This window comes from Zonotrichia albicollis, chromosome 29, assembly GCF_047830755.1.
Source record: "Zonotrichia albicollis isolate bZonAlb1 chromosome 29, bZonAlb1.hap1, whole genome shotgun sequence".
Lineage (NCBI taxonomy): Eukaryota > Metazoa > Chordata > Aves > Passeriformes > Passerellidae > Zonotrichia > Zonotrichia albicollis.
The window spans coordinates 6,377,893-6,388,587 of record NC_133847.1 but is presented as its reverse complement, the minus strand read 5'-3'; the positions used below and the strand labels follow the sequence as shown (position 1 = coordinate 6,388,587).

General features: G+C 48.4%; 1 protein-coding gene across 1 annotated transcript; it reads left to right on the top strand.

Moving 5' to 3' along the window:
- Positions 1-14: 14 nt before the first annotated feature.
- LSM4 (LSM4 homolog, U6 small nuclear RNA and mRNA degradation associated) lies at positions 15-10,432 on the top strand. Its single transcript, XM_074528716.1, has 5 exons — positions 15-152; positions 352-393; positions 500-598; positions 5,925-6,108; positions 9,150-10,432. Exons 1-5 carry the CDS (start codon positions 150-152, stop codon positions 9,236-9,238), a joined length of 417 nt encoding a protein of 138 aa, XP_074384817.1. The 5' UTR covers positions 15-149; the 3' UTR covers positions 9,239-10,432.
- The last annotated feature ends 263 nt before the right edge of the window (positions 10,433-10,695 follow it).

Sequence of the window (10,695 nt, the reverse complement as noted above, 5' to 3'; positions counted from 1 at the left end):
TGATCCGCGCTCTGATTGGCTGCGGCGGGGCCGCGCCGCGCTCTGATTGGCTTCCGCGGGACCGCGCCGCGCTCTGATTGGTCCCGCGCGGAGCCGGGGGCGGTTTGAGCGGCAGCGCCCGGCGCGGCGGTGGCTCCCGGTTCGGCACGATGGTGAGCGGGGCACCGGGAACGGGGGGAAGCGGGAACCGGGCTCGGGAGGCGGCTGGATCGGACGGGAGGGTCTGGATCATCTCATCCCTGCCGCCCAGGATGGCGTGCCCGGTGCCCCGCTCGGTGCTCGGGTCGGTGCCCCGGCCGGTGTCCCGTTGCCCGTCGGTGCTGAGGCCTTTCTCCTCTCTTCCCCCCGCAGCTGCCCCTGTCCTTGCTGAAGACGGCGCAGAACCACCCCATGGTGAGTACGGGCCGCGTGGCCCAACCCCGCTCCCCTCGCCGGTACCGCGCGGGTGGCACCGGGCACGGCCCGGTACCGGCGCCCCGTGACCGCCGTTCTCCCGCAGCTGGTGGAGCTGAAGAACGGGGAGACGTACAACGGGCACCTGGTGAGCTGCGACAACTGGATGAACATCAACCTGCGGGAGGTGATCTGCACATCGCGGGTAAGGCTGCAGCACCGGCACCGGTACCGGGCACGGCAGGGCCCGCGGGGAGCACCGGGAGCAGACAGGACTGGCACCCAGATCTGTCCCCAAGGGTTCCTCAGCTCTGTCCCCAGCCAGGCTGGCTCTGCTGTAATTCACATCGCTGCTATGGAGGTGTAACCTCTGCCTGAAATGCAGATTTAATGTCATTATTGATAACGGTCATTTAATTATTGATAATGCCCATACTGAAGGAGCAGCCCTGTGTGTGTGCCCCCTCTCTGCACATCACAGGATGAGGGGCTGGGGTCCCTCATCCCCCTGGGTGAGGAGTGGGGGGCCACATCCTGTGATGCTGATCCAAGTTTCCCAAAATCCAGAGCCTTTACCTGTGCCAGGCAGCCTCAAACACCACAATCTCTTTTTTCATTCCCTCCAATCTCTTTTATTCCTTCCAATCTCTTTTATTCCCTCCAATTTCTTTTATTCCCAAAAGAATATTTGGAATATTCATTTATTCCCAAATCAATCTTTTTGATTTCCTCCCCTCTCCACATCCAGCTGACTTCACCCACTGAGGCTAAAGGGCCCTTTGGAAGCTCTGGGACCTTTGCCCTTGGCCAAAGTTACTCTGGGAGATTGGGATCTGTGTTTTGGGCTTTGACCTCCATCAGAAGTGTCTGGTGTGGTCCCTGTGGGCAGCACAGATGGTGGGAGCCCAGCTGCTGTTGTGCTTTCCTTGTTCTTGTGATCCTTGTTCTCCCAAAAATCGTTGGAATTTTGGAATTTGTGGCTGGGTTTTGGGTCACGGTGGGACGAGGATCTGCTGTTGAATTTAGCGGGAGGGACACTCAGAGGAGGTGACAGCAAAGTCAGGACACAGGTGATGATTCCCTTTCCTTGGAAATTTGCTTCCAAAGGCTCAATGCTCTGCCTGGGGAGAGCAGCAGCTCAGGTTTGATTGGGAGGGATCACCCAGAAGGACGTGGGGATGTTGGAGCAAGCCCAGGATGATCAGAGGGGGATGGAGCAGCTCTCCCGTGGGGAAAGGCTGAGGAATTGGAGAGGAGAAGCTTTGGGGTCACCTCAGTGTGGCCTTCCAGTGCCTGGAGGGGCTGACAAAAACATGGAGAGAAACTTTGGACAGGGGATGGAATGAGAGGACCCAGGGTTGGGTGGGATTTTGGGAGGGAATTCCTCCCTATGAAGGTGGTGAAGGTTTGGGATGAAATTCCCACAGCAGCTGTGGCTCTGTCCCATCCCACAGTCCAGGGGATTGTGTCCCCATCCCTTGGACACAGTGAGGGCAGGGTTGGGTGGGATTTTGGGGAGGAGTTCCTCTCTGTGAAGGTGGTGAGGGTTTGGGATGAAATTCCCACAGCAGCTGTGGCTCTGTGCCATCCCACAGTCCAGGGGATTGTGTCCCCATCCCTTGGACACAGGGAGGGCAGGGTTGGGTGGGATTTTGGGAGGGAATTCCTCTCTGTGAAGGTGGTGAAGGTTTGGGATGAAATTCCCACAGCAGCTGTGGCTCTGTCCCATCCCACAGTCCAGGGGATTGTGTCCCCATCCCTTGGACACAACCCAGTGTCCAAGACCAGGTTGGACAAGGCTTGGAGCCACCTGAGACCGAGAAAAGTGTGGAACTGGGACAATGTTTGATTCCCAACCCAAACCATTCCATGATTCCACAATCAGCATGCAGGGAGAGCAGCCTCATCTGCCTCCAAACACCCCCAAACCCCGGGTGGGGACGGAATCTGCTGGTGGCACTGGTGGCACTGGTGGCGCTGGCCACTAGATGGCACGGGACAACGAGGCGGGAGCCTGCTGTTCACCCGGGACAGGCGGAACGAGGAAGGGGCCGGGAGCTCCATCCCTTCCTGCAGCCGGCACAGCCCAGGCAGGGCGGGGTTTGCCGGCTCTGCCTCTGCCCGGGGAATCTTGGCCTGGGCTTGCCCGTGCAGGCAGAGCCGCCCCAAATCATAATAATGATAATAATGGTGGTGATGATGAGAGGAGCTGCTGTGCTGGGGAAAGGGAAACAGGAAAGCCTTATAAATGTGATTGCCTGGCAAAAGAGTTTGGGAATATGGAAATTATAAGTGAGATGGAAATGAAAGCAAGCTCTGAGGTACCTCAGTTACTGAACAACTGGAAAACAATGAAGGTAACCCCCTTTTGATGGAACAATACCCTCTGCTTGCAGACAGCACCGAGGGTCGGAGCAGACCCTACAGCTTGGCAGAAGGGGCTCAAAGAGGAGTTTTTAGGGTTTAAAACATAACACGGTATGGTAATGTAATGATTCTTATAGGCTGTATGGAAATGCTATAGGATTTGTGTGTTGTACTAGATTGGTTATTGAGAATCAGAATATTCAGCACAGAAGATGATTTATTGTATTGGAACGGGAACTTCGCTCTCTTACCCCTTTTACTCTCTTAAGCTTTTACCCTTTTACTCTCTCACCCTCTCATCCTCTCTCCCCCTCTCTGCTCTCGGGCCTGCTCTGAGCTGTGCCTGGCAGCTCCCAGCAGGGCCCTGCACTTGGCCCTTTGCAATAAACCCCAAATTCCAAGACCAGAAGATTTATTGTATTGTAACAGGAGCCTCGTCCTCTTTTACTCTCTCTTTACCCTCTTTACTCTTCCTCACTCTCTCATCTCTTTACCACACTCTTGCCTTCTCTCTCTTTACCTCTCTCTCCTCTCGGGCCTGCTCTGAGCTGTGGCTGCAGCTCCCAGCAGGGCCCTGCACCCAGGCCCTTGGCAATAAACCCCAAATTCCATGACCAGAGGAAGATTTATTGTATTGTAATGGGAATCTCACCCTCTGATCCTCTCTTTTACTCTCTCATTCTCTCTTTACCACTCTCTTTATCTCTCTCTCCCTCTTTGGGGCCTGCTCCGAGCTGTGCCTGGCAGCTCCCACCCAGGCCCTTTGCAGATCTCTCCTCTCCATCCATCCCCACCGTGCTTCCCCCGTCACTGCTGCGTCCCCAGAGAGCAGAACGGGCCGTGCTGGTCCCTCCTCCTCTCCTGGGACCCTGCAGGCGGCACATGGGGAGGGCTGGGCTGGAACCGCCCCAGCTGCAGCCCGGGCCTGCTGGAGCCGGCCCAGTCCCTCCTCCCACTGACATCATGGCCAGGGAGTTGTTGTTCAGCCCTGGCTTCTTGTTCCTACAGCCCTGCGTTGTTGTTCAGCTCTGGCTTCTTGTTTCTGAGTTGTTGTTCAGCTCTGGCTTCTTGTTCCTACAGCCCTGCGTTGTTGTTCAGCTCTGGCTTCTTGTTTCTGAGTTGTTGTTCAGCTCTGGCTTCTTGTTCCTACAGCCCTGAGTTGTTGTTCAGCTCTGGCTTCTTGTTCCTGAGTTGTTGTTCAGCTCTGGCTTCTTGTTCCTACAACTCTGAGTTGTTATTCAGCCCTGGGTTTTTATTCCTGAGTTGTTGTTCAGCCCTGGCTTCTTGTTCCTACAACTCTTGAGTTGTTATTCAGCCCTGGCTTCTTGTTCCTGAGTTGTTGTTCAGCCCTGGCTTCTTGTTCCTACAGCCCTGAGTTGTTGTTCAACAACTTCTTAATTCCGCAACTCCCTGAAACCCTTCTGGGTTGAGCCCACGGTATCCCAGGAAAATCCTGAAACAACACAGGCAGGTGGCTGCTCCAAAACTGAGCACCTGGAGATTTTTATTAAAAAAAAATATATATTTATATATTTATTTAGATAATAAATATATAATAACTCATTGAGTTGAGTCCTAGGGAAGCCCATAGTATCCCAGGAAAATCCTGAAACTGCCTGAAAGCAAAGCAGGGAGGTGGCTGCTCCAAAACTGAGCACCTGAAGGTTTTTATTTTTATTTTTATTTTTAATAAATATACAAAGTGTGAGTTCCTCATTCCCCTCAGCTGCTCTGGAGGCTCTCAGCCCACAGCCAGCTGGCTCCAGAGCTGCCTCTCTGCTCCCTCCACACCCCAGAGCAGGGAAGGAGTGGGGTGGCTCCCAGCTGGACAGGAATCGTGGCCACAGCTGCGTTCTTACACCAGAGTTGGTTTTTCAGCCCCACTTTAACTCCTGCCTCTGGTCCCACTTTCGATTCCCCTCTGGTGTGAGAAGGGAAGTAGGGCCTGGTTCCCTCAGCCTCTTCTGCTGACATTTTCTGTGAGTGTTTGAGGAACAAATTGAAATTACAATTCTTTGTGGGGCTCTGTGTTCTTTGAGTTAAACCCCCATTTTTCACAGCTGGTTACGGATAACGCTCCCAGCAAGGACTGCTGCAGCTCTCCCCCTCTCCAGAAACAAAATCCCTAAAAGTGACCCAAAACAATGGGTTTTGCTTGTGGTGACAAGTTACAAATCCCTAAAAATGACCTAAAAGCAGCCGGTTTTGCTTATGGACTCACTGCTGCTCCTCAACAGGCTGGGGACAAAAAATTCTCTAAAAGTGACCCAAAAGCAGCAGGTTTTGCTCATGGTGACAAGTTCAAAAATCCCTAAAAATGCCCCAAAAGCAGCAGGTTTTGCTCATGTTGCTCCCAACAGGTTTTGTGTTGTAATCTTCGCTGCAGCGTTGTTCTCGCCTCTCTGCTGGGGCTCTTCTCCATTCTCTGCAGCTCAGTCCTTCCTGTCTTCTCAGGGGCTCCTCCTGGGCTCTCAACCCACCCCTTTTATCTCAGTTACCTTCACGAGCTACAGCTGCTGCCCAACTAAGGACCCTGCAGCTGCAGCTCGTTTGGAGCAACCCAGACCCACTCAGGTCTTACAATACAACATATATTCAGGCCCCCACATTTCCCCCCTTTTCTTTTAACAATTATACAATCACAATACACATACAGTTCTAGCTCTCAGGCTGCCACAGCTCTCGGCTGTCTTAGATACACACACAGAATATATACATATCCCTATACAGTCCCAGCTCTCAGGCTGCCACAGCTCTCGGCTGTCCGGAGGATTCCATACCTTCTTTTGATGTTTGGTTGTGTGTTCTTCATCACGTCGGGGTCACCAGTTGTTGTAATCTTCGCTGCAGTGTTGTTCTCGCCTCTCTGCTGGGGCTCTTCTCCATTCTCTGCATCACACTCCTTCCTTTCTTCTCAGGGGCTCCTCCTGGGCTCTCAACCCACCCCTATTTATCTCAGTTACCTTCACAAGCTACAGCTGCTGCCCAACTAAGGACCCTGCAGCTGCAGCTCGTTTGGAGCAACCCAGACCCACACAGGTCTTACAATACAACATATATTCAGGCCCCCACAGTTTTGCTCATGTTGCTCCAACTGGGACCAAAAAAAATCCCCAAAAATGCCCCAAAATCAGCATTTTTTTCCTCGCGTTTGCCCCCGCCAGGACGGGGACAAGTTCTGGAGGATGCCCGAGTGCTACATCCGCGGCAGCACCATCAAGTACCTGCGGATCCCCGACGAAATCATCGACATGGTCAAGGAGGAGGTGGTGTCCAAGGGCCGGGGCCGCGGGGGCATGCAGCAGCAGAAGCAGCAGAAGGGCCGTGGGGTCGGAGGAGCTGGGCGAGGTAAAAACCTGATTTTATTTATTTATGGGGTTGGACGAGGGAAAAATCTGATTTTTTTGGGGTTGGATGATGTAAAAATCTGATTTTTTTGGGTTGGATGAGGTAAAATCTGATTTTTTTGGGTTGGACGTGGGAAAAATCTGATTTTTTTTGGGTTGGACGATGTAAAAATCTGATTTTTTTGGGTTGGACGATGTAAAAATCCTATTTTTTTGGGTTGGACAAGATAAAAATCTGATTTTTTTGGGGGTTGAATGATGTAAAAATCTGATTTTTTTGGGGTTGGACGAGGTAAAAATCTGATTTTTGTTTTGGGGGGTTGGACAAGGTAAAAATCTGATTTTTTTGGGTTGGACGATGTAAAATCTGATTTTTTTGGGGTTGGACGAGGTAAAAATCTGATTTTTTTGGGGTTGGACAAGATAAAAATCTGATTTATTTTGGGTTGGACGAGGTAAAAATCTGATTTTTTTTGGGTTGGACGAGGTAAAAATCTGATTTTTTTGGGGTTGGACGAGGTAAAAATCTGATTTTTTGGGGGTTGGGCATGATAAAAATCTGATTTTTTGGGGGGGGTTGGAGGAGTTGGACGAGGTAAAAATCTAATTTTACTTTTGGGGGGTTGGACGAGGTAAAAATCTGATTTTTTTGGGGGTTGGATGAGGTAAAAATCTGAATTTTTTGGGGGGGGTTGGAAGAGCTGGACAAGGTAAAAATCTGATTTTTTTAGGGGGATTGGAGGAGCTGGATGAGGTGAAAATCTGATTTTATTTTTGGGGGGTTGGACGAGGTAAAAATCTGATTTTTTTTTTTGGTGGTTGGAGGACCTGGATGAGGTAAAAATCTGATTTTTTTTTTTGAGGCGTGGGAAGGGCTGGACGAGGTAAAAATCTGATTTTTTTGGGGTTGGATGAGGTAAAAATTTGATTTTTTTGGAGTCGGACGAGGTAAAAATCTGATTTTTTTTTTTGCGATTAGAGGAGCTGAACAAGGTAAAAACCTGATTTTTTTGGGGTTGGACGAGGTAAAAATCTGATTTTTTTTCAGGTCGGACGAGGTAAAAATCTGATTTTTTTTTTTTGTGGTTAGAGGAGCTGGATGCTGTAAAAATCTGATTTTTTAAAATTTTATTTTCCCCCATCTTAGAGAGGGGACAATGGGATCCCTGCCTTTAAAATCTCCCTTTTTGTGCAAGGAGCTCTCGTGGTGCTCTGTGTTAAAGCAGGATCCAGTCGAGCAGGCGGCCCTGCCAAGGAACGGGGAGGATCCGTGCCAGGGCTGGGCCTCCCTCATTCCCTCATTCCCTCATTCTGGGCTGGGCAGGAGCTTCAGGGAGTCTCAACTTGACTCTTTCAGCTCCTCCCGGTTCCTGCAGCAGCAGAAATGCAGCTCAGCCAGGCCCAGGGGCAAACAAAAGGGGTAAAAATAGTGAAAATAGTCAAAATCAACCAGGCTCTGCTCCGTGGCAGTGAGGGGAAAAAAAAAATCATCTTCTTCCACCTTTAAAATGGGGCTTTGGATTTTCTGATTTGTGAATGTATTTATGTTTCAAAAATAACAAAAAAAAAGAAGACAAAACTGTGTGAGGGTTTGAGGTGCTTTGGAAGATGAATAATTCATGTTCCTGATAAAGGGCAGGTTGCCACTTCAGGAGAAATAGGTCACCCAAACAACCCTTCCCGTTTCCATTTCAGGGGTTAGGTGATCCCAGGGCACTCCGTAAATATAAATATAAATATAGATATAAATATAAATATAGATATAAATATAAATTTAAATATAATATAATATAATATAATATAATATAATATAATATAATATAATATAATATAATATAATATAATATAATGTAATGTAATGTAATGTAAATGTAATATAAATATAAATATATTTGTTTATATATTTGTATATATATCATCAATATTTATATTTATATATGTGGTTAAATATTTATATTTATTTATTACATTTATTGTAGAGGTTCCCCTCCTTGCCGTTGCCTTGGCACAGCAGTTTTTTGGGATTTTTTTGGGGGGGATAAACACCAAAACCAAGCTGTTTTCCCTGCCTTGCACAGCAGTTTTTTAGGATTTTTTGGGGGGGGATAAACACCAAAACCAAGCTGTTTTCCCTGCCTTGCACAGCAGTTTTTTGGGATTTTTTGGGGGGGATAAACACCAAAACCAAGCTGTTTTCCCTGCCTTGCACAGCAGTTTTTTGGGATTTTTTTGGAGGGGATAAACACCAAAACCATGGTGTTTTCCCTGCTTTGCACAGCAGTTTTTTAGGATTTTTTTTCGGGGGATAAACACCAAAACCAAGCTGTTTTCCCTGCTTTGCACAGCAGTTTTTTGGGATTTTTTTGGCAGGAGGGAAGCTGTAATTGTTCTCCCAGTTGAAAGGATTATTGTCTCTGACACTCCTCATCCTCCTCCTTTGGCTTCTGGCCTTGCCAAAGCTCACAAGTGCAGGAGGAGCATCCCCAGCACTGCAGGCTTGGGAATAATTTAATAATTTATATTTTGGGAATAATTTAATAATTTGTATTTTGGGAATAATTTAATAATTTATATTTTGGGAATAATTTAATAATTTGTATTTTGGGAATAATTTAATAATTTATATTTTGGGAATAATTTAATAATTTCTATTTTGGGCCCATTGCCTCCTCTAGAGCAGCTCTGCTGCGTGGATTGGGTCTGCTTTGGGCTCTGCAAAGGGTGGATCCAATCCCTTTATCCCCAGGATGGGGTTTTGGGGATAAATCTCATCCCAAAAATCTCAGGGCTAGGCGATTTTACATTTGTTGCTTCCCTGATTCCATTTTTGGGGAAAAAAACCCTCAATTTACCACGAGATCATCATTAATCTGATGGGGGGGATGAGTTTATGCGCCTCCTAAATAAAGGTCTGGGGCTGCAAAAGGAGAAGTCAGAAAATCGCATTTCTGCTTCTGAGACCCCAAACTAAGGGAGTTTTTGGGGTGAAACGTGGCTGTGAGGCATTGCTGGTGCTGACAGCTGTCCCTTTGTGCCCCACAGGTGTTTTTGGGGGCCGTGGCCGAGGAATTCCAGGCAGTGGGAGAGGCCAGCAGGAGAAGAAGCCGGGCAGGCAATCGGCCAAGCAGTGAGGGCAGGGACGCTCTGCCTTTTGTCACCTCAGGGCTGTCCCCAAACGCTCCCTGTGCCACCCCTCCACCAGAACCAGAGCCCAAACCGTGCTCCTCTTCACAAGGAGTTTTCCCTCCTTGCAGTCAGCAAATCATTGGAAATATTTTTAAAAATTCGTTAATGGTTAAGGAGCGAGGTCCTGCCTTCTCCCGAGAGTGAATTTTTCAGCCTTACCAGGTTTAATTTAAAATATTTCCCCTGTTCTGAGGTACCAGTATGAAGGCAAACACTTTCTGGATCGCTTGGAATATTATTTTTTTTTAATACTTGAAACTTGGGAAAGTTGTTTTGTTTGTAACAGATGTGTTTTGGTTTAAAAACACTGAACTTGAGGATGTTGTGTCTGAATATGAATTGTCCTGAAAGTTTGGGGTTTTTTTAAACCAACAAACTTTGAAGCTTTGCTTTTCTTCTCCTGGCCAGTGAGTTCTGTTCCTCCAGTGGCTCAAAGGAGGGATGAACATTGGCCTTCAAGGCTTGTGACAAACGAGCATTTCCCAATTAGTTCATTGCTAATTTGACTTCAGATCGAAAGTTTCCTTCAAAGGAACAGGGGTTTTTTTCTGTGGTTTTTGTTGGTTTTTTTTTTTTTTTTTTTGCATGAGGCTGGTGCACCCCTTATTCCTCGTGGGGGGATTTAAATTTTTTTTTTTTTTGAAACAACAATTTGAGTTGATTTCCGTGGATTTACTTTTGAAAACTCCCTCCCTTGTGCTGTGACACCGAGTCCTGAGCTCTGCCAATGTTTCCCACCCCAATTTCTTCCATCGGTGGCTGGTGATTGAGCTGGCTTGGCTGTACCTGCCACTTCCTCCCCCAGCCCTCAATTATCCACAAAACTCCTGGGGATTCCCAGGGCAGGTTACTCCAGTCTTCCATCAGCAAAAACAGAATGTCCTGGCTGATCCCAGGGGGGAAAGGAACAGTTCTGGGGGTGCCTGAACCCCCGTGGATGGATGAATTTTGGGGGGGAAAGCTGATGTTGTGACTTGTCTCGAGCAGGTTTGGGGTTTGTACAACTGGTTCTCGTGTTGGAGGCTCTGCCATCGCTGCTGTACTGGAAAAGGAGAGAAGAACTTGCTTTTATAGAGTTATTTTTTTAATGTTTGTAGCACTGGGCACAGTGGTGAGTGAGAATAAATCTCCAGCCTGTCTCTGTGTGTGTCTGTGATGCTGCTGGGCCCTGCCTGCTCCTGAGCCCTGGAATTGGGGATAAATCCCAATTATTATTAGCCTGTCTCTGTGTGTGTCTGTGATGCTGCTGGGCCCTGCCTGCTCCAGAGCCCTTCCCTGAGCCCTGGAATTGGGGATAAATCCCAATTATTATAAATCCCAAATATTCAATTTCCAGCACCAGCCATGGAGCTGAGGCCGTGAGCAGCACTCATCCCGTTCCAGGGGATGGGCCGGTGTGTCC